At 35.7% G+C, this 25,004-nt stretch overlaps 2 protein-coding genes across 28 annotated transcripts in view; both read left to right on the forward strand.

The window, feature by feature from the left end:
* trpm3 (transient receptor potential cation channel, subfamily M, member 3) overlaps positions 1-10,783 on the forward strand; it is a 226,463-nt gene extending 215,680 nt beyond the window's left edge. For 15 of the 27 annotated variants that reach the window (XM_073952174.1, XM_073952175.1, XM_009301557.5 and 12 more), the window contains 4 exons: positions 3,369-3,519; positions 5,168-5,361; positions 5,720-5,852; positions 7,409-10,783. In XM_073952174.1, coding sequence (XP_073808275.1) covers positions 3,369-3,519; positions 5,168-5,361; positions 5,720-5,852; positions 7,409-8,915 — 1,985 coding nt within the window. In that variant the 3' untranslated portion in view covers positions 8,916-10,783. Of the gene's footprint in view, positions 1-2,155; positions 2,264-3,368; positions 3,520-5,167; positions 5,362-5,719; positions 5,853-7,408 lie in introns of all 27 variants that reach the window. The other 12 variants (XM_068221439.2, XM_021476467.3, XM_021476469.3 and 9 more) reach the window with 1 other exon arrangement.
* A 10,115-nt stretch (positions 10,784-20,898) lies between these two features.
* klf9 (Kruppel like factor 9) lies at positions 20,899-23,911 on the forward strand. The gene is given in 2 exon segments (NM_001128729.1): positions 20,899-21,557; positions 23,205-23,911. Coding segments are annotated over 2 exon segments (651 nt in total). The 5' UTR covers positions 20,899-21,184; the 3' UTR covers positions 23,483-23,911.
* Positions 23,912-25,004: the final 1,093 nt, after the last annotated feature.

A 25,004-nucleotide genomic window follows, 5' to 3' on the forward strand; every position in this document is an offset into this window, starting at 1 on the left:
ATTGAAGCCAATGGGTGCCAGCAACCAGCATTTTTCTAAATATCTACTTTTGTGTTCAGCTGGTGAGAAAATGATGGCATGATGATTTATAAATTTGTTTTGTTTTTTATTATTCTCTGGTGCAAAATAGTAGTGCATGTGACATTTATTTGATTATTTTTTGCCATTTTAATAGTTTAGTGTTTTAATGTTGAAGCCCATTATAAATATTTCATCTTGCAGCCCTCCTTGAAGATAGCTGTGGACCACTATTTGTGTTAGAGCACAAATTCTAAAGTTTAAAGAGGTGCATTTGAGTAGAATCCCTTATAGGATGTTTAAAGTACTCCTGATGTCATTTTTGAATGATTTTAAAAGAAGTGTCTCATGATCACCAAGGTAAGGAAAAGGTCCATTAATGTTAGTATAATTTCTATTCATTAAATAGACAGTGCAAAATTTACAATACTGGTAGACAAAACTCATGACATTTACAGAAGATTCCTTTGTAATGATTCATTACATTGTTCCTATTTTTACTAATATTTTTAAGCATCGTTACAGTCTTCAGTGTCACAGAAATCGTTTGCTGATTTGGTGCTAAATAATGTTTGTTGCTATTAATAATATGTGTGATTATTATCAATGCTGGAAACAGTAATATCTATGTGCATATTGTGATTGTAGCAATGTATCATACTAATGTAGCCTGTGATACATTTAATGCATTTCTGCTGAATAAAAGCCTTAAAAATAAGTGTTAGTATAAATTTAAAATAAACAAATTGCTTTCAGATTCACAGTGAAATACACAGGATTTAATAGGTTTATCTTTATTTAAGTGTATACATTAAATCTCAACAATGATTATCAAATAAAGGATTCTACCTAATAGGTTCTGACAAATAATAAAGATGGTTGATTTAACTTAGGAATCCTCAAATCCTGTAACAACAACAGTGTTGTTATTCTTTTTTGTAGTTTGGCCTGTGGCCAGGGGTGATTCGAAAGATCCACCCCTCACTGACAAAGGTTCAGAGTTTGTCTCATACATGCGCTCTCAATTGTCCTATTGTGACTGCTGTGCCATCCCAAATAGTAAAAATAATCCATCGGGGAAAAAAGGCTTTAAGATCAAGTGGAATCCTCTGTTGGCTGTCGCTTCGGTGTGACTTCATCTGATCATTCAATGCTAATAAATATTGTTCATGAGTCCAACATCCAGCTGTGCAAGAAAACATACAATGTGATGTAAGTGAAGTCATCTTTTGCTACTGTATTGTTTTTAAGAAGAGAAAACATTTTACAACTTTTATTCTAAATCTTAGACCTTATTCTTGAAACAAAAACAAAAAAATGCTTGAAAAAGAACGAATTAAAATTAATTTGTATACGATTTTAGATATTGTTGTTTTCCATGAGTTTGCAAATGTACTTTTTTATTGCAAAAGAGGCAAAAAAGATTGTTAAACTAATTTTTACTAAAACAATTTAAAACATTTTTATTATTATTATTATTATTATTATTATTTACATTTTTTTATTATTCAAATGGCAAAATTCAAATGGTGCTGGTCAGTTTGTTATTTGACTAATAAATTACAATAGGCTACAATTTTTTAAATTTAAAATGTTAACAGATCCTTGTTTTCTTCTAATGATATAATGTAATAAATTTGTATTTTAATAATAATAATATGTGTTTTTTTTTTTTACATTTCTTTTATTCTAAATCTTTGGGAAATATTTTTGCTACATGAATAAGTATGGTTATGATTGACCATCCGACAAGCTACTCAAGTTAAAAATACTAAATTCACTAAAATGCAGTGTTTATATCTCACTATTAAATAGAAAATAAGGCAAAAAGGTACAATTGCAAAAAGGTCCACATTTTGAGAAAAAAGAACCACATCTTTCACGAGGCTGGCTACAGGCTTGCAGTTATTTCATGTGCCTAAAATAAATCAATCTACTTCCTAGTAATGCAGTGCTCCGATCACGAGGACTTCAATTATATGCTGTAGAGTTTGCATAAGCTTGTCTTTGTGTTTTGTGTGTATGTTCATTGTGTGCAATTGTGGACACCGTCCATTGTTTGTGTGTGTTTGTGCTCTGAGAGATGGATGGCCCAAAGATGAGAGAGCTGAAATAACGCTTTCGTTCTTTGTTTCAGATGTGAATAGTAGGAAGCTACATCCCAAAGTGAATGACAAACTATGGCTGGTCGAAAATTACATGCGCACTCAAGGAACTGGGCGTTACAGTGGTCCATCCCATATAGGCAATATCCAATATTTAAACTCTGCTAGATTTATCCAGAGCCATTGTAATTTCACAGTCACGTCATCACCTCATCTCTGCCCCCTGATGGTCATTGAGTGTATGGCACCCCTGCACGCCACCGCAAGGCTAATGGCCGGGTTTCCGTGGTGGGGCAAATGCTTAAGGTGTTATGACAACTAAATTGACTAGGTGACACTGAGGTGGTTTTAAACCCTATCATGGAAACTTGAATAATGCTAAAGTCGCCATCATGAACTTGCCACCGCCAGCTGACACTGACTGACATCCCATTACCCTGGTGGCAGTCAGTGTGATTCCTTCTCATTTCACAACGTAAACAGAGCTTACCGGTGGGAAATCCATAATATCATAGATAATGTAGCATGAGCATCAGTGCCCATTTGCGTTTCCTCAAATAATCTCCAAACATTCAGTGTTTCTGGAAAGACCATCTCCATGTGTCCACTATACATTTTCTAACAACTAAATACATGTGCCTCCTTTCATCAATATGAAAGTTTTTTCACGTGGTTCAGTTGTCAGAGTTTTTGATATATAATAACGAATTTGGAATTTAATCATTGCGATTTCAGCAAAAAACCATGTTACTTCAGTTCTCTCACTTTGGGCTTCTGAGTGTGATTTTTAAATATCGAAACCAGTAAATGACTCACAAACATGTAAATTCTTATGAACCTGACTGACTTTCCTTTCCTTGAAAGCTACAGCAACTGAACCATCCCATTTGGAAAAAACGTGTGATGTATTTTCAATACATTCTAACCTGCGCTACAAGCAACCATCAAAAAAGACTGCTGTACATTTTCTGTCAATATATTTTAAACATGGCATATGTTTAAATATATTGTGAATGCAATTTGTCATTTGGAATATATTTTGTAATATATTTGAAATCCACAACTTGGTGCATATAGTTTTTCCATTTAAGTTTTATCCACAACCCACTTTGACTGGATCTTTGATTTGATGTTTTCTGAGCATGTGTCAGAAATTGAGAGAGATTGTCTGTTTTGTCCATTTTTTCTTTCTTTCTAACAGTCCATTAAATGTGTACAATACCCCATTGTGTTTATTTTTAACAGCTCCTTGTGGTCAGAACATCACCACAGAAGAAGGAGTTGTCATGCCTCTTCCACCCTGCAAAACTGGAGCTTGGATTGTCCCTGCCATAATGGCCTGCTACCTGCTGGTGGCCAACATCCTGCTGGTTAACTTGCTCATTGCTGTCTTTAAGTGAGTTTCATTTAACATTAATATTGTTTATGCATTTATAAACAATGGATATAAGCTGCCGAAAACCTTTTATTAAAAAAATTTATCAAAAGTTCCTGGCTGTTGCCATATTTAGGCAGTACAACAGTGGTTGCCAAACTTTTCAGCCTCCGACCTCCAGAATAATAATGCCTATGACTCGACACCCCCAATATCCTCTGAGGTGGTTATAAGTATAAATACAGGTGAAGTCAGAATTATTAGCACCCCTTTGATTTATTTATTTTTTCTTTTTCAAATATTTACCAAATGATGTTTAACAGAGCAAGGAAATTTTCACAGCATGTCTGATAATATTTTTTTTCTGGGAAAGTTTTGTTTTATTTGGGCAAGAATAAAAGCAGTTTAGAATTTTTTAAAAGCCATTTTAAGGACAAAATTATTAGCCCCTTTAAGCTATATATTTTTCGAAAGTCTACAAAACAAACCATCGTTATACAATAACTTGCCTATTTAGCCTAACCTGTCTAGTTAACCTAATTAACCTAGTTAAGCCTTTAAATGTCACTTTAAGCTGTATAGAAGTGTCTTGAAAAATATCTAGTAAAATACTATTTGCTGTCATCATGACAAAAATAAAATAAATCAGTTATTAGAGATGAGTTAAATGTGTTAAAAAAAATATTCTCTCCATTAAACAGAAATTGGGGAAAAAATAAACGAGGGCGAATAATTCAGGGGGGCTAATAATTCTGACTTCAACTGTATATACTGTATATCCTTGCATGCAACAATGCACACTCACCAATAGGCCCAGATCATTTAATTTTGAAAAACGTCACTTTAAGACCTTCCTCCAAGTTCAGACATGGCCTTTATTTTTCATGAATGTGAGTGTCGTAAAGGTGTCAGATAGTTTAACCTGGTGCCATTAAACTAATCTGCTGCATGTGACTTTAATATAAAGTAATCACCCCGAGGGTTGCAATCCAAGTAAAAAAAAAAAAAACAAAGGCTGATGGCTTTTTATTTGCATGTTGTTGTTGTTTTTTAATGTAACTATTAATTTTTAGATTAGGTTATGGATAAAATATGGTAGTTCTAATGGTTTGATTATATAAATTTGATTTTTTGGAAGGGAAAAAATAAACAAAGAATAAAATGAAATGAAAAGAATTGACAGAATGAATAAATAAATGAGGAGAAAGGAAATTAATGAATAAATGAATGAACAAATAAAGAGAAAGGAAACAACCAGGAAAGAAGGAAATAAAAGTGGAAAGAAAGACAATGAAAGAAAGAACATATAGGAAGCAAAAAAAAACAGGAAAGAGGGGGGGGGAGTAAAAAAAGAAAGAATGAGCAAATATACAAAAAGAAATTAAATGATAAGAGAATGATAGAAATTGACAAAAAAGGAAACAAGATAAGAAAAAGAAAGAAAATGTACAAAAATAAAATGTACATTTTTGGCCTACAATTGTTTGGTCTTTAAAAGATTTTTGTTGGCATATTCTATTTTCAAAAGCCATGTCATTATAACTTGCAGTGTTCTTTCCCGGGCTTTCTGGATGTATTTGCATCATGCATCAGGTAGTCAGACTGCTGAAGGTTCGTGGACGTGTCTTCATATACTGAGACCAGTGAAACTATGTTCTTTTTTCCACAGTAACACTTTCTTTGAAGTCAAGTCCATTTCCAACCAGGTGTGGAAGTTTCAGAGGTATCAGCTGATCATGACCTTCCATGAACGCCCGGTCCTTCCTCCTCCACTCATCATCTTCAGCCACATAACTATGGTTCTCAAACACCTGTGCTGTCGCTGGAGGAAGCACGATGAGGATGAACGGGACTATGGGCTGAGTGAGTGATAAAACAGTGTTGCAATATAGCGAAAGGCTCAAAATGACAGCAGGAGCCATTTTGTTGTCTCAGATCATACTCCTAATGAGAGTGAAACAAACTCCTGTCGACTTAAAAATTCTCTTTGATGCTGTATTTTGCCAAACATGATTATTTTGTAATACTGAAACATTTCTGTGTTTGAAATCATATTATTTATACATGCAGCGTTGTACTGCATGGTATGAATACATTATACAGTAGTATAATCCTGTGGCACATTATTATCAAAGGAATTAAAACAAGACATTATGTTAAACTGAAAACACTTGGACATCTCATGTCAGGAAAATCAATAATGAAAAACTCCCCCCCACAGAGCTTTTCATCACTGAAGATGAACTGAAGAAAGTGCATGACTTTGAAGAGCAGTGCATGGAGGAGTATTTCAGAGAGAAAGATGACCGCTTCAATTCCTCCAATGACGAAAGGATACGTGTGACATCTGAAAGGTTATAAACACATGAAATCACTTTAAATCAGGAGATATTATAGTTTTGTTTTTTTAAAGAACCTCCAAATATGTTGATCCGCTTGTGTGATCTATTTTGTCAAGTACATGAATCAATTTTTGACGTGGTCAAAAAAGGTTTTATAAAATTGTCCTAGGACAAGAACGGGTATTCTTCAATAGTTTTGTAAAGAAGGATTTTGACCCCGTTCAAAAGTTGACTGCTGTATAGACCTTTTTCTTGGAACGCAAAATTACCCATTATGCTTTGCGTGTATACGCAAGGAGAATGCGAAGAACTTCCAGTCGGCAGTTGATGCGTGTAAACAGTCACATTTTGACAGCTTTGAAACAATAGTTTTAATCTATTTTACCTGCTTTTATCCTCTTTGAACTGATACTGTTGTCCATCAGCACCATCTCCTGGACTGATCATTTAAAGAAATGCGATCTAATAGGATGGAAAACAGCTGCTGTGAGGCATTTTCCCCTCGTTGTCAGACGGCATCTTCTGCAGTTTATATGAAGCCTTGCCATCGCTAAAGTCAACATTTTCTCTTTATTTCAAATATATAACCAGCCCAAACAAATGTAATTCACCAAAATGTTTGACACACACACGTAGCCTGTACTGTGCCACTGACACACTGATTTAATAACAGTGACAAAGTGAAAATATAGGCTAGTGTCATTTCGAAATGACAGAAAAACCCAAACCGTGGTAAAAACAACACATGAAATAAAACACAAACGGCTCGCGATTAGAATGAACAGCAAATCAGCCAGCAGAGTATCAATAACAGACTTTTATTGGTCATTTTTGTAAATTGCACGACTTTCATACCTGTTAAGTTTCATGCCAGTACTCTGGTTTGCTCTCTCTCTCTCTGTGTGCGTGTGTGTGTGTTAAAAAGCCGCTGAGCTAACAGCTGACAGGCCGGGAACACACACTGCATTTCTGATGGCAGACACGTGAACTAGGAGAACGTTTTTCTCGTATTTCTGATGCGCTTGAACCACATGTGACATATTATAACGCCTTTAACAGACACATTTCTAAGTTGTGTGTCACAAAAACACTCTGTTATCCATTAAAAACGTTATTGAAACCCATTTTCGGAGCGCAAATTACCAGTTGTACACACTGTAAACGGAAGTTTTTAGCATTCTACCGGAAGACGCTGGTCGCTATGGCGCCCTCCATGCTGCAGCCATGAAAAAGGTCTATACAGACCCATTAATAATTTGTAAGATAAATTTACATTTTTATATGATAAAAGATCCCTTCACTGAAGCCAAGCCAATTAAAGTATTATCTAACAAATATTGACTTCATATTTAGTCGCCGTTGTATTTTTTCAAACCACCATTAGACCAATACTTTATTACTCCACTGGTAATAGATTATCAACTTTGGGATTGATAAAAGTTTTGTTTTTAAATCTATCCCCAACATTCCTGTAATAAAAAGTGGTAATAAAAGTCCAATATCAAGTGCAAACAACACATACATTATTTTAAATGGCTCAACAGTAATGGACTTGTCTGATTTTTCAGGGTGGAGAACATGGCGATGCGATTAGAGGAGGTGAATGAGAGGGAACATTTTATGAAAGCGTCCTTGCAGACTGTAGACATCCGGCTCGCCCAGATGGAGGAGATGATCGGCCGCATTGCTGTGGCCCTAGAGAGAGTTGCTGGAATGGACAGAGGCGAAGTTAACAAAGCCCGGTCCAGGACATCATCAGACTGCACTGATACCAATTACATCCTGCGCCAAAGCAGTTTCAACAGCCAAGAAGGCAATTCCTACAGGCTACAGGAGTCTCTGGAGCAGGGGGGCGACGAGTCCATTTCTCCTACTTCCCCAACTGCCCTGGCTCCCCGTGTCCGCAGTCACTCCTTCTACGTGAGCCACTCTTCCAAAGACAGGAGTGGGGCGGACCGTGGAGAGGGCTTCTTTAAAGACAAGTTGTTCAGCCTCCATCGGGCCAACAGCTCACAGTCTGTGTCCTCAGGAGCAGGTCCCAAAGAGTCCAAGCCAACCCCTTTGAATACTTTATCCGTACAGCAGCAGCTCCGCCCTTCTTCCTGCATAGACATCTATGTTTCTGCCTCAGAGGACGTCCCGCCCACTGAGAGCTTCTTGGATTCGGTTCGGACAGTTCCAACTCTGGCTCGAGACTCATCTCTTCATTCGGAGATCATGGAGGCGGTGCTCTCAGGGGGACGGGACTGTAGTGGAAGGGCAGGCGGCAGCGAAAGACAGTCGGATGGTACAGTCCTGTTTGAGGACAGCGCCGCCGCTGACCTATCGCTCTGCTCTGCCCACCTGCTGCCGGATTCCTTGCCCCCCTGGGACCTGGACCCCTCACCGCCACCATCAGCTGGTGTACTAGAGCGGTCCAAAAGTAGTCGCTTCCTGTCTACAGCAGGGCCTCTGTTTCTGGACGAGCCTCATTTGGTTAAGTCACACAGTCTGATGTTCACATCACGTGGGTACTATGGTGGCATGGGTGTGCAGGTGAAGGCGGCCGAATACACCAGCATCACAGATTGCATCGACACCCGTTGCGTCTCAACCCCTTACCCTGTGCCAGAGCGGTCAGACTCACCTGGGGGATCTTTCACCTTCGATAAGCCTCAAGACCTTGGCGTCTCGCACCCTGAGAGAGACGCTGAGCTCAGCCACGCTGAGTCTGACTTAGAGGAGCCAGCAGAGGGTTCGGGAGACACATGTAAGGTGGGTCAGAGTAGCAGTAGTGGGGTAATAGGTGCAGACCTGGGCCTGGGTCTCGCACTAGGCCCGTTTTGCTCACCCATCTCTAGACTAGAGCGAGCAAACAGCTGCTCCTCTTCAGAGGAGTCGCACTCCAACATCTACTCTCGAAAGAGCTTCTCAATAAGCGAGAGAATGGACAAGGGCCGGGGGAGCTCCAGGAACCCTTTCCAGAAGGCCAGAACCGGGGCGAGGCTGGAGGGTAAGACAGACTCACTGTCTATGAGGAAAATGGCCAAACCGTCAGCTTTCAGAAGTTTTGACAGCAGACACAACTACACGTGATGATGGCAGACCGGTAGCGGTGGCACTGTAGATCTAGTTCCTGTAGGATGGCTCTACCTCGTTTCAAATCCAAGGGCCAGTCCGTTAATTAGTACTGTCTGAGTGAGTAATTAGCTGTGCACTGGAATGTTTTATCATGGGTAGCAACTGCCCGTTCATTTCCTGTTATAACACTGCAATGCAAAGTCAGATTTTCTTTAGAGTTCATCAGTTCAGAACTTTAGAACCACTGGCATTAGGCCGACATTCCTATCAAGTTCCTTTAAATTGGGAAGTGTGATTGGGGATGTATTCATTAGGAGGGGAAAACTGAGAATAGAGGCCTGTTTACATCAGGATGAATGTTGTGCAAAAAAGCTGCAGTAAATAATTTTTATGGTTTGAATCCTTTTTTCCTCAAAAAAACAAAAAAAAAGGAACAAGTGTCAAACCTGAAAGGCTGCTCGAGACTCTCTGTACCAGGGGGACTGGAGTATTTCTGCTTTTCTGCAAGCACCGTCTACTGTATTTTTCTGCCAAACATTTGTGTTGGTGTGAACAGGTCATAAAGGATTAGTTCATTTCAGAATGAAAAATTCCAGAATTTACTCACACACCATGACATTCAAGACATTCATGTTTTTTCTTCAGTCTAAAATAATTTGGGGCTATTTTGAAAACTTCAGGATTTTGGACTTGAATTGAGGCCAGCAGGGTGAAGATGTAAACTGCAGTATTTTATACAGCTTCAATGGGTCCTACATGATTTTTTACCCACAAAAACTTCACCTACACCAAGCCTGACCTTTCAAACATGATTACATAATATAGAAATTTGTGGACGCGCATGGCAGAGCTGATGCAAGATAAATATTTGTGGTTAAAAAGACTTCTAAGAAAATGTCCGACCTTTTGCTGGACAAGAACCTTATCCCATATAATGCACTGACATGGCAGTAGAGTACACTAAATAGAAAAATCCTGGAAGAAGATTTTATTTTTGGCCCTTTTGACTTTATTGTGAAAAAGTAATCAGACAGGTAGCTAATTTAGAGATCGAGAGTAACAATGTGCTGCCAGCTAGGCTGTTATTTTTAACTAAAAATTTTGATTCTTGAGTGAACTAATCCTTTAACATTGCAAAGCAACTTACACTGTTAACTAAGAATGGCCATCTATGTCACAACATGAATCATCCTCTTTGTCCATAGAGTGACAGTTTATAAGTACAGTTTATCTCCAACAGGCCTGCTAGAGGGTGGTTCAATTCTAAACAATTCAGGACAAGTTCAGGACTTAGGCAGTTATGTAAATGCAGTACAGTGTATACTAAATTTTAAACACAGATGTTCTGATATTTGAAAGCCACACAGATTGGTGAACATACACAGAACAACATACACAAATCTTCCCTAAGACCCACAAAGTACTTTTAATAGATTTAATTTGAAAAGACGTAAAAACCACAGTAATTATCTAAATTAGTGAACTTTCACCCTAATCTTTATTCAGATAAAAATACATTTTAAAGAGTTAAATGATCATGTTTTGTCTTCTGTGGTGTGTAATGCTCCAGATAAATCACAATATAATGGCGATTTGAGGCTATTTATATAATAGTAACTTACTGAAATCAAACTAACAGCATGTTTGGAATGGAGTGCTAGTATGCCGTGCTGTATATACAGTAAACTGCATACTATTTTCATTCATTCATTTATTCATTTTCCTTCGACTTGATAAACTGCCAACTTATACAGCATAAGTTTTACACAGTGGATGCCCATCCAGCTGCAATCCAGTACTGGGAAACATCTATACACACTCAATCACATTCCTACACTACAGTCAATTTAGTTAATTCAATTCACCCATAGCACATGTCTTTGGACTGTGGGGGAAACCGGAGCACCCGGAGGAAACCCACGTGAACACAGGACAGAACATGCAAACTCCACACAGAAATGCCAACTGACCCAGCCGAGACTTGAATCAGCAACCTTCTAGCTGTGAGGCGACAGTGCTAACCACTGAGCCCCCATGACGCCCTGCATAATATTTCTGTATGTGAAATATTTAAACATTAAACGTTAACATCAACCATGCCCATGTAGCAAGTTAAATTTGGAAATAAGTATTGTGTAGATATTATAATTTCGTTCCTAAATATTACACTGGAATGAATAGTTGAAACATTGGATAACACTATTTTTGTTGTTTACTGCATATTTGGCACACAGTTGGTCATCTATGTATTTACATTCATACACGTGTTTTGCTTCTGTGGCAAAAATGAATCGCAGTAGAATAGTATCCCATCCCAAACATGCTTTTAAACTGTCACAAGAATTAAAAAAGATAAATTAATAGTTCCAAAATTGAATTGACAGCCTGATTGTCTTAACATAAGTGTATTTTACGCAGAACAGGTGTTATATGTTGACTTGCTATGCAAGACGCCACAGAGAGTCGGTCAGTGAGAAGTGTTATGCACTTTAGAGCAAGAGTTCATTATGCACACCAGTATAATCACTAATCAACTGGATTGAGTTCAAACTCAGATAAATATGAGTACACACACACACATATTATGTTATAGTCTATAAATGTTGATAACATTCCTAATTGCAAATAATATTGTCATTTAGAGCATTTTTTTTATGTAAAATGACAATTGCTCACAGTAATAAATGTTTGCATTTGTTGTCATTAAAAATCAGGGTTATTTGAATAAATATTGATATATATATATATATATATATATATATATATATATATATATATATATATATATATATATATATATATATATATATATATATATATACATAATGCTCTAAATGACAACAGTTTCATCTTAAATTGGGAACAAATGTCATCAGTAGTTTACAAAATAAATGATTGCGGTTTACATAGAAGCAAAACTTAATACTCTAAATCCAGAGAAACTGAGAATATATTAATCAGCTATTTCTAATACTGTATATATAAGGGTTATAACAAGGATTTTGTTTATTATAAAAACTTTTATTGCCTTGATTTACAGTATGATCATGGGTATTCAGAAAGATAAGGAGATCAAGACTGTATTATTTTTAGCATTTAATTCAGATCAATCAATCAATGCTCTACGATACTCGGTTTTAATTTGCTGTTTAACTTCAATCAAATGAAACGGTGCAGTTAAAAGCAATACAGAAATGTACTGTGTATATCTGGCGTAAATCCAGTGTACTGTCCGGTATAGTCACTTTTTAGTAAGCGAATCACTCCACCACATGTATCACTCACAGGACGCATTTCATTTGCCTTACTGATGTGCAAAGAGATTTGAACACATTTACTATTAGTGTGTCAACAAAGTGTCCTGAGATGTGGGAATTGGTGTTAGAGCTTGTGTGTGAACCAAAAACATAGAATATGAACAAATCTTTTGTGCATAGCAGTAATTTTAATCACTGTGGTTTAATCGCATCCAGTGATCTTAATATTAGTACGACATACGGTATTTGGTTTGCTTCATTTTATGATTTCAAACATTTGTTTCCCATTCGGGCCTACTCTCTTTCACAAAGATCGAGCTACCACGTCAACACAGTGATTATACTGCAAAGAGCCTTAAAACGGAGGTACAACAAGTCCACGCTGTGTTATTTTGAGTAATGTCATTTAACAAATCCTCTTGTTGGACTGGTTCCAGCAAACGTAAACAGAGAGGATGTTTGATTAATTTACTGAATGCAAGTTTATTTCACAATCCTCTGTTTTGCTCTCTTATTAAACAGTTTTTTTTTTGTTTGTTTTGAGATAGAAAAGTGAGCATATTTATGTAAATGTTCTGTATATGATCTGTAAATCTTTCTGTGGATGTAAAAAACAACGAGTTTAATATATAATAGAATTTTAAGAGAACGTTTGTGTGTCTGATAGAGGACAATACACTATGACAACCTACCCAGTGTGCCAAAATGACATGACGACTTCATGTACAGTATTTTCTTAATATTTTCCTATACTGTAGCATAAAAAGGTTGTGAATTGTATAATACTTTTAGTCAAGTTCCGCCCACCCCCCTCCTCCACCACCCACTTCTTTTGAAACTTATTGGTGAGCACTCGTCTGCTAACAAGTCCAAGCACATGTTTTCTGCAATAATGCTGTAGTTTGAACGGAAAGGTGTTAGTTAACTTAGTGTCTATAAAATGCATGTTGTTCTTCCAAAAGATACGAGCTGAATGACAGAGGAGAGAACAGAGAAAGCGGGATCAGGGGACTTTTGTCCTACAGTAGAAGGCCAAGTATTTGGATGCAAATACAATTGTGTATACTGTATTCCTTAATGTGAATAAGATGTTTGGCATGTATTATTAAATAAAAGAATATATATATATAATTCAAACCAATATCGGTTCAATCTTGTATCCTCTTCATACTGGTTCAGAATTTTATTTTCAATCAATATTTTTTCAGTCAGTATTTAATATTTAATCACTGACAGTTTTCTTGATTGTAGCTATAACATAATTTGGATTTGTGTAATTTTGTTTTACATAAGGCCGTCGCTTATGAACCAGACAGATTTTGCACTTTTTGCTTTGTTTTTTTCTGCACAGTGTATATGACACAGAAATACAAATAAAATCCAAATGTAACCTTTATTAAAGGTTTACAATGCAAATATAGATAGAACCACATGTTAGCTAGCTAAAAAAAAGTTAGCTCTTTTATAACTCATATTACTTGTCAACTCATTTTGTATCATTCAAAAAATATGCATTAATATTACAGCAATAATATATAAGCACTGCCCTAATATGGAGCCAGATCAGTCTCAAAGAAAATTACAAAAAAAAATTCTACAACAAAATTTAAAAATACACAGATCTAATTGGTAAATTCAAAATACAACTGAAAAATAGACAAATCCAACGTCAAAATTCTAACGAGATTCATAAATACACAAATCCAATGTCTGAATTTAAACACGATTCATAAATACAGAAATCCAAGCTGTAAATTCAGAAGATGATTCATAAATAGAGAAATCCAACATCTAAATTCAGAACACAATTCATAAATACACAAATCCAACGTCTAAATTCAGAACACAATTCATAAATACACAAATCCAACGTCTAAATTCAGAACACAATTCATAAATACACAAATCCAACGTCAAAATTCTAACACGATTCATAAATACACAAATCCAATGTCTGAATTTAAACACGATTCATAAATACAGAAATCCAAGCTGTAAATTCAGAAGATGATTCATAAATAGAGAAATCCAACATCTAAATTCAGAACACAATTCATAAATACACAAATCCAAGGTCTAAATTCAAAACACGATTTATAAATACAGAAATCTAACGTCTAAATTCAGAACACACTTCATAAATAAACAAATCCAACATCTAAATTCAAAACACGATTCATAAATACAGAAATCTAACGTCTAAATTCAGAAGACACTTAATAAATAAACAAATCCAACATTTAAATTCAAAACACAATTCATAAATACAGAAATCCAACGTCTAAATTCAGAAGACGATTCATAAATACAGAAATCAAACGTCTATATTCAGAAGACGATTCATAAATACACAAATACAACGTCTAAATTCAGAAGACGATTCATAAATACACAAATCCAACGTCTAAATTCAAAACACGATTCATAAATACACAAATCCAACATCTAAATTCAAAACACAATTCATAAATACAGAAATCCAACGTCTAAATTCAGAAGCCGATTCATAAATACACAAATTCAGCGTCTAAATTCAGAAAATTATTTATAAATACACAAATCCAACGTCTAAATTCAAAACACGATTCATAAATACAGAAATGCAACGTCTAAATTCAGAACACACTTCATAAATACACAAATCCGACATCTAAATTCAAAACACAATTCATAAATCCAGAAATCCAATGTCTAAATTCAAAAGACGATTCATAAATACACAAATCCAACGTCTAAATTCAAACATGATTCATAAAATACACAAATCCAACGTCTAAGTGAAGTTTCACAAGCTAATTTCGAGAGGAGCATGTGATATGATTGTGCACTGCTGGCCACTCATCCGTAATCAGTAATAATCCAATCAGAATGATCCTAGCTTAATATAAATGGATCACTTTCTCCTTATTGTTCTATCTTCGTTTTGGAAGAATCCCCCCTTCCACCCCATCTCCTCCTTTTTCTTCCCTTCTAAAGGGGGAGCGATCGAGACCTACCTGATCTCGGATCCCCTGATATGCTTATTGACCGGGCGGGAGCCCTGGGCTCAAATATCTCCGAGCTCAGGGTTCTCTCCCGGGACAGCATGCCAAACCTGCTATAAATGCCAAGCATATCTAAGTGGGAACTCTTGAAATTCAAACACGATTTATAAATACACAAATCCAATGTTTAAATTTAGAAGACGATTTATAAATTCACAAATCCAACGTCTAAATTCAGAAGATGATTCATAAATACACAAATCCAACGTCTAAATTCAGAAGAAGATTCATAAATACACAAATCAAATGTCTAAATTCAGAAGACGATTCATAAATACACAAATCCAACATCTAAATTCAAACACGATTCATAAATACACAAATCCAATGTCTAAATTAAAAAATGATTCATAAATATACAAATCTAATGTCTCAATTCAAACACGATTCATAAAATACACAAACCTAAGGTCTAAATTCAAACACAATTTATAAATACACAAATCCAACGGCTAAATTCAGAATACGATTCATAAATATGCATATCCAACGTCTAAATTCAAACACGATTCATGAATACACAAATCCAACGTCTAAATTCAGAAGACGATTCATAAATACACAAATCCAACATCTAAACTGAAACATGATTCATAAATACACAAATCCAATGTATAAATTCAAAAATGATTCATAAATATACAAATCTAATGTCTAAATTCAAACACGATTCATAAAATACACAAACCCAAGATCTAAATTCAAACACAATTTATAAATACACAAATCCAACGGCTAAATTCAGAAGACGATTCATATATACACAAATCCAACGTCTAAATTCAAAACACAATTCAAAAATACACAAATCCAACGTCTAAATTCAGAAGAAGATTCATAAATACACAAATCCAACATCTAAATTTAAACATGATTCATAAATACACAAATCCAATGTCTAAATTAAAAAATGATTCATAAATACACAAATCCAATGTCTAAATTAAAAAATGATTCATAAATATACAAATGTAATGTCTAAATTCAAATACGATTCATAAAATACACAAACCCAAGGTCTAAATTCAGACACAATTTATAAATACACAAATCCAACAGCTAAATTCAGAATATGATTCATAAATATGCAAATCCAACGTCTAAATTCAAACACGATTCATGAATACACAAATCCAACGTCTAAACTGAAACATGATTCATAAATACACAAATCAAACGTCTAAATTCAGAAGACGATTCATAAATACACAAATCCAACGTCTAAACTGAAACATGATTCATAAATACACAAATCCAACGTCTAAATTCAAACACGATTTACAAATACACAAATCCAATTCATCAATTGAAAACACGATTCAAATATGCATAAATCCAATTTGTAAATTCAAAACATGATTCAAATAAACACAAATCTGGTTCATAAATTTAAAACACGATTAATAAATACACAAATCCAACATCTGAATTCAGAACACAATTCATAAATACACAAATCTAACGTCTAAACTGAAACATGATTCATAAATAAATCCAACGTCTAAATTCAAACACGATTTATAATCCAATTCATCAATTGAAAACACGATTCAAATATGCATAAATCCAATTTGTAAATTAAAAACATGATTCAAATATACACAAATCCGGTTCATAAATTTAAAACACGATTAATAAATACACAAATTCAACATCTGAATTCAGAACACAATTCATAAATACACAAATCCAACTTCTAAATTCAGAAGATTGATAAATCATAAATTGAAACATGAGTCATAAATACACAAATCCACTTCATTTGGCGACAATATTTATGATTTTTACTTGTGAATTCATGTGTATTGTATTGATGAATTGTGTTTTGAACCCACAAATTGGATTTTGTAAACATGAATTGTGTGGCGCATGTATGAATTTTATTTCGTGAATGTATTATTTTTGAGACTGGCTCCACACACTAATATAGATTTACATAAGTAGGTGAGTTGTCTGCAGAGTCTGTCATGGTTTGACCCACTTAACTGGCGGAGTTAAAAACTTCAAATTTGCTTTTGATTTGCATTTATTATTTTGACCTCGTTTGTCTCAGGAATTACCCGGCTTCTGCATTTCGTCTAAAGAGAGCTCCTCAGAGTGCACTATAGTACTGAACATATCGAAATCCCAGAGTACAGTCAGTGTCTTCTGGAGACGAGGAACTCTGCTGTTCTGCTAAAGCACGAGCATGACTCTGCATTAGAGCGGAAGTGCTGCTTGCACTGTCCTTTCTGCATCGGAGGGAGGCGTTCAAGTTCACTTCTAGTTCATGGTACATTCTGTTCCACAAAAACAGACACGTGTGTGTGTGTGTGTGTGTGTGTGTGCGGCTGCTGAGAGCGAAATAACAACAACAACGTGACCCATCTAGTATTGACACTGTTGTTAGAAACGAGATGATTTATTAGCTCAACTCGCTGAAGGCCTGAAACATAAGCGTCGTCTTATATACAGCAAACAAATTATAAATAAATAAATGCAACACCTGGAGTTCATATTGCTATGATAAAATCTCGTTCACTGACTAAAGGTATCAAAATGAGGTCAATAGAGTGTAAATGACATTAGACATGTACATGGACCGTGCTCTCGCCTGCAGGTCTAAATGCTTTTTGTTTTTGTCAGAAGTACAAGTTCATCATGCCTATGAACAAACTCCTGAAATGGGGTCGTGAGTGTTGTTCCCATATTTTCCAAGAAATGTTTCCCAGAGTGAAGCTCCGTGAGTAGGGATAATACTCCGAAAAGGGTCGTGTTACGTTTGCTCTCATTGGCTCACTTCTCCAGTGGTCCATCGCGAAGACCCGCCTCAAAACTTCTACTATTGATTCATGTGCAGAGTGTATACCTGACTTATTAAAGTGAAAAGGACTTTGTGAAACGTGTTAGTCTCGTGTTGTTGCTCAATGCATCTGTGCAACTAGATTCCATGAAGGCTGGGAGAGATAAAGTGTGCATTGCATGTCAATCTCAGATAGGGGGGCTGAAGTTCTACGAGGAAATGGGTATTTATTGCGCTTTTCCGTTTAAAGGGGTCGTGAGCATTTAACAGTTGTTACGTTCACATTAGGCCATAAACACATAAAGAGACTTAAAACACTTGGAATGTTTAAAAGGCTTGAGTTATTTTTGTGCAATTGACCATTACATTGCCTATAAAATGAATTGTACATGTGTACAAAGTCAACACTATGCTTATAAACCATAACTGAGCCTCAGTCATCATAATGTAGGTCATTTTCCTTACAAAACAAAACAAGCTAGGCCTGTTGCATTCTCAATGTCACATAATCATGTTCCTTTACACTATTAAAAGGAAAGCGTTTGGCTTCAGTTGCAGAAGGCATGGAATAACATTAGTGTTTAAGTTCTCAGGAAATATACCCTACTGACAATGCCAGGGAGATGTGTGCCTGTATTACCCACACATGCTTATTTTGGTCAATAGTGTAATCTACTGTACATTTGAAGTGGATACAAAAGATTTTTGAAAATTGTCCTAAGACAAGAAATGGGTGTTGTTAAATAAGTTTTAAGGCAACATTTATCAAATGTTTTGATGCACTTCAAATGTTGACTAACAAATAGGTTTCAGATGCCACAGACCCACTATTTATGCACTGTAAAAAAATACATGAACAATCATGACAGCATATGTTTTAGTTCATTGTAGCTTATTAAACTATACTGTAAAAAAATCTGGAATTTTATGGTTTATTTCCGGCAACTGGTGTGCTGGAAAAAAAATGCCATTAAACTACAGAAATTTACTGTAAAATAACAGAGGTTAATAAACAGAATTTTACCAGAAATTTAAATTTAAGGAAATTTCTGTAATTTAATGTCCATTATTTGACAGTATATTTCTGTAATTTAATGCCCATTATTTTACAGTAAATTTCTGTCATCTAGTGCCCATTATTTTACAGTAAAATTTCTGTCATTTAATGTCCATTATTTTACAGTAAATTTCTGTAATTTAATGTCCATTATTTTACAGTAAAATTCTGTCATTTAATGTCCATTATTTTACAGTAAATTTCTGTAATTTAATGTCCATTATTTTACAGTAAAATTCTGTCATTTAATGTCCATTATTTTACAGTAAATTTCTGTAATTTAATGTCCATTATTTTACAGTAAAATTCTGTCAATTAATGTCCATTATTTTACAGTAAATTTCTGTCATTTAATGCCCATTAATTTACAGTAAATTTCTGTAATTTAATGTCCATTATTTTACAGTAAAATTCTGTAATTTAATGTCCATTATTTTACAGTAAAATTCTGTCAATTAATGTCCATTATTTTACATTAAATTTCTGTCATTTAATGCCCATTAATTTACAGTAAATTTCTGTAATTTAATGTCCATATTTTACAGTAAAATTCTGTAATTTAATGTCCATTATTTTACAGTAAATTTCTGTCATTTAATGCCTATTATTTTACAGTAAATTTATGTAATTTAATGCCCATCATTTTACAGTAATTTTCTGTCATTTAATGTCCATTATTTTACAGTAAATTACTGTCACTTAATGTCCATTATTTTACAGTAAATTTCTGGCATTTAATGTCCATTATTTTACAGTAAATTTCTGTCACTTAATGTCCATTATTTTACTGTAAATTTATGTAATTTAATGGTCATTATTTACAGTAAATTTATGTAATTTAATGACCATCATTTTACAGTGAATATATGTATTTTAATGCCCATTGTTTTACATTAAATTCCTGTCATTTATTGCCCATTATTTTACAGAAAATTTCTGTCATTTAATGTCCATTATTTTACTGTAAATTTCTGTAATTTAATACCCATAATTTTACAGTAAATTCCTGTCATTTAATGCCCGTTATTTTACAGTAAATTCCTGTCATTTAATGCCCGTTATTTTACAGTAAATTTCTGTAATTTAATGACTGTTATTTTGTGTGTTTTTTCTGGCACCCCAGCTGCCGGAAAAAAAATAATAAAATTACAGTTTTTTTTTTTTACAGTGTAAGTTAATAATGTTCTAACTTAATTTTTATAGGTTACACGGGCTGTTTTAAGTCAGTTTAACGTAATATAAGTTCAATAGACTGATAAGGTTAATTGGATTTTGCTTAACTAGTATTTTTTAGAGTGTGATAACTCTTATCCTAAAATGTAAATTATATCTATATTGTTGTTTACATGCATACACAGCTTCTGAAAAATAAATAATATATGTCTGAAATCATTTAAATCTGATTTTTTTATTTATTATTTAATAAATGTTTGGTTAAAATAATAAATTAATGCATGCATGTTTTTTCTCCATGCATTTACATTACTCCCCTGGCATCCCAGCTTTGTGCAAAGTCTCAAAAACCTTTTTTAGAAGCAAAATCTTCGACTGTACAACCAGTGTACATCTGGTGCTGAAGGAAGGCACACTAAGTTCCTGCCACATCGACACCGCCTTCATCTGAAGCTCACAACACCATTGGATGCCCTGCCTGTCAATCACACGCTGCCTAGGTGATTCCTGGTAGAGCATTCAAAGCGTCGCTCTCCAGCAGCGCGTCCAATCAGCGGCGAGGTTCAAGATGACACCTTGGGATTCCGCGAAGTAGTTTCTTTCAGATGGGAACAGCAAACAGCGGCACAGACATACAGTTGACGCACTTATGAGGGAAGAAGGGGATGACAGTACGCAGTAGTTCCACGCTGTCTCGTGAGGCTAATACAAGATTGGGAATAAGCACCTAGGATGTCCCTTCGATAACTTGTGCATGTAGACACAAGAAACACAAGCTTTTATCCTACTTTTGGACACTCTTTCATCCAAGTCACATTGGGAACGACACGAGTAGGCGTGAAACCACGTTTTCTGGAGTCTGCTGAATCCCGATGCGCAGATGATGACAACCCCCCACACTGCCATTTAAGTTTTACTGCTCTTTTACACCGGCTTACTTCTACATTTACAGCACATTTGGGGTGACTACGATGACGGACGTAGATATTGCAGCAAGGTCCTTGGGGACGGTTTCAAACGTCGAGCGCTCCGACAAACTAACCGGCGAGGAGGGGTCTGAAGAAAGTCAAGAAAGCCGGACTCTGTTGATGGTCGCAATGATTCTGCTGGACTTAAACCAGTGCATACCGAGCGGCATCAGCGCCAAGCGAATAGTGGACAGTGATGCGGAGAATCGGGAGAACCGGGAGAAGTGCAAACAGACTGCGGGCAGGGTTAAAAGGACACGGAAGCGCGACCGACTGCACGCATCCGCGGAGAAAAGACACTGCTGCCCGTATGCAGGCTGTGGTAAAATATACGGCAAGTCTTCCCATCTGAAGGCGCACTTCAGGGTTCACACCGGTAAGACACGAGCGCAGTTGGATCATGATTGTGTTTGTGTGTACGATTAATTAAACTAACTAAATGCAGTAACTCGACTGGGGTTGTTGGCGTGTCTGGCACGCGTTCTGCGCTTCTCGGGAACGCTTTGGGTTTCAGGAACTGCCACTCATGTAGCGGTGGGTGTAACCGCGGGCGGAGCGCTCAAGGGTACACATGAGGGTGGAACAGAACACGGTGTTACTAATCAGAGTGTGAGCAAACATGTTGCTTAGTCCACATATTGTTACGCAGGACACCATAGTTGCGTAATCGTGTGGATATAAGAAAATACTTGCGTAGCTCGTCTTGTGTCCAGGCTTGATGTTTATTAGGATCAATATCGAGAATTAAATTAAGTGTTGTGACCTCATGTGGGTTGATATGCATGTTAGGACATTGCATTGTATTCAGGTAATTAGTAGTGGTAGTCGTGGTCAGTGGTGCTTGATGATCCGCATACTTCAATGCGACACTCGCTAAAGTAACCGCATATAACCTAACGCAGCACTGACGTCATGCACACACACCTCCTGACTCCACAGTTGTAAACATCCGGCACGTGGTGCCGCATTGTTGCCAAGCGCAGCCCCTCCCAGTGCGTTTATCCACAACAGTACACCGATAACCTGCGTTTACAAGTTGTCTGTATTTCGATTGTAGGCTGTGAACAGATGGAATAAGTTTGCATGTGTCGTTTATTTTGTTGCAATTTTTTTTTCTGCGTGGAAGCTAAAATAACAGCAATTGTTGCTGTTACTCATCCTCAGGTCAAGAACTGCAAAAAAAACGTTTGTCAGTAGAACATTAAAGATTTTTAAGTTAAACCATGGGCCTTGGTTATTCAGAGAAAGCAAGTCAACGGCTACTGGCACTTTGAGAAAAGGAAATCTTTTTAATACATTTCTGAGGTCTATCAAGTGAAATGACCAACATGTGCAAGAAACTGAGCATTATTTACAATATCCGCTGCCTCAGCAAATGGTGATCAGTGTGAACACACTATCACATGGTGACATTGTCACGACCCAGCAAACAATTTAGTGTTTAATAGACGTATAATAGACTTCTAAACTTAGACAGCTTGGCTAAAAACAGGCTAAACTTGGGCTGTCAGTGAAAATATAACAGACATCTAAGAATAGCCCAAAACTAGACTAGTGGTGAAAAAGACAGATTAGACGAACTTTATATGTGTAGTCATTCATTTCTGTTTATTTGATGACTAGGCTAGTTTTGACTGATTTTAGATGTCTATTAGATTTTCACTGACAGCCCAAAATTAGCCGTTTTAGCCAAGACGACTATGTTTAGACGTCTATTAGACATCTATTAGACATCTTCTAAAACAAAAAAATACTTGCTGGGTAGCCACAGGTAACAAATTTGATTTGTCTGCATTTGTTTTTTGAATTTCTAAGTTTCATAAAATGTCAAGAATTCATTTTATAAATAATCATGACTTATAAAATCATGATTATTTTAAAAATCTTTTTAAATTCTTTAATGTTCTAACGGAAAAAAAGATGTCACTGGAAGGCCAGAGGATGAGTAAAATAAACATCAAATGGTACTTTTTGTTTGAATATCACAGTTAAATTTCTCTCTCTCTCGTTTGTTTATTCATAGGTGAGAGGCCCTTTCAGTGTACCTGGCCAGGCTGTGCAAAAAAATTCTCTCGCTCGGATGAACTGACAAGACACTTTCGCACACACACTGGGGAAAAGCGTTTCATGTGCCCACTTTGTGACAAATGCTTCATGAGAAGCGACCACCTCACCAAACACGCCCGCAGACACGCTGGCTTCCACCCCAGTATGCTCCAGGGTCACGCCGGGCGAAGAAGACACTCTTCAACATCCACATCCTCCTCTGGCTCCAGCGATCATATGTCTGCTGGTGTTTAAGCATTTTGACTGTCCCTCCTACCTGACACAACACGTTCAGGAGTCTTTGCTAGTGAGCTGGTGATGTAAGATATCAGGCGTGTTGCGTGATAGAGACAAACAAAATATTCTGAAAACAAACAATGAATATCACACGTGCAGAAATCCTCAAGCAGGAACAATGAATAATGAACTTTTAATCCGAGGGTTATTTAAAAGTGTCTTTTTTGGCATTTGTTGGTTCCACAAAGAACCGCCAACATCCATAAAATCTTGCACAAGAAGTCATAGTTAAAAAACAAAACAACATGAGATCTTTAGATTATTGAAATGTTTTTCATACAAAAATATTCTCTAAAAAAGATCACTAAAATGTTTTTGGGAATCAAACATTGTTGTTCTATTATATTGCCACAAACAAACAAAGAAACGAAAAACCTCCCCCAGCATAAAGATTGAATTGATTTCAACACCGAGGAGTAAGCAGATTTTCTGCACAGCCAGCTAACAAAATTACCTCTAAGAACATTTTGATTATGTTTCCAGAAATGTATATAAAAAATAATGTTCATGATGTTCCCATCTTCCCAGAACATAGCAGAAAGGTTTGTTGGAAACAACTCAGAGTTTTCCTCCTAACCAATGGAGACATTTTAGGAACGTTCTGGGAACCAAAAAAGTCTTTGCCAAGTATAATTTCTATTTTATTTTGACAATGTTAAATTCATTTTGTAAATATAGCCTACTTTTGAATCTGTTCTGAACAATCTGGTAAGTATAAAAAGGTAAATGTCCAGCTAAAACATTTAAGTCGAAAAAAAAAACGTTTCTGTGTGGACAATTTGACAATATTATCCCTTTAACTGCCCTACCAAGAAAAAATGTTTGGATTGGATTTCTTAACTCCTAATGTCACTAGTTAACACACTCAATGCATTTTCTTTCAAAACATCAAATAATTTAAGAAATATCAAGCTTTACCAAATGGTTGACATGTCAGTTCATGGTAAAATTACCGGAATTAATACATATGCTATGAAAATCAGAACAATATGAAGTGCAAGACCAATTTATTTAAAGAAATAATCAAAATAAAGCATTTTAGAATACTAAATCATCTTTATTTATTGAAATATGCCATAAAATATTTCACATTCTCATTTAACATGTTTTTTTGTTTATTTATTTTTACAATTAAACCAAAATAAAGTGTAGTAGTCCAATAGGATTGTTTGATTGTTGTTTCCTTTTTTTTTTTTGTAAACCAACAATGCCATTCTTTAAATCATAGGTCTCAAACTCAATTCCTGGAGAGCCGCAGCTCTGCAGTTTTGCACCAACCCAATCAAACACAGCTGATCAAACTAATCAAGGTGTTTAGGACTCTTGAACACCTCATCTCCATTATTTGGATCAGCTGTGTTTAATTAGGGTTGGAGCAAAACTGCAGAGCTGTGACCCTCCAGGAATCGAGTTAAAGACCTATGATTTAAATAACTTTAACAGTCATTATTTAAAAACAGTCAAAATATTGTCAACCATT

This window comes from Danio rerio, chromosome 5, assembly GCF_049306965.1.
Source record: "Danio rerio strain Tuebingen ecotype United States chromosome 5, GRCz12tu, whole genome shotgun sequence".
NCBI lineage: Eukaryota > Metazoa > Chordata > Actinopteri > Cypriniformes > Danionidae > Danio > Danio rerio.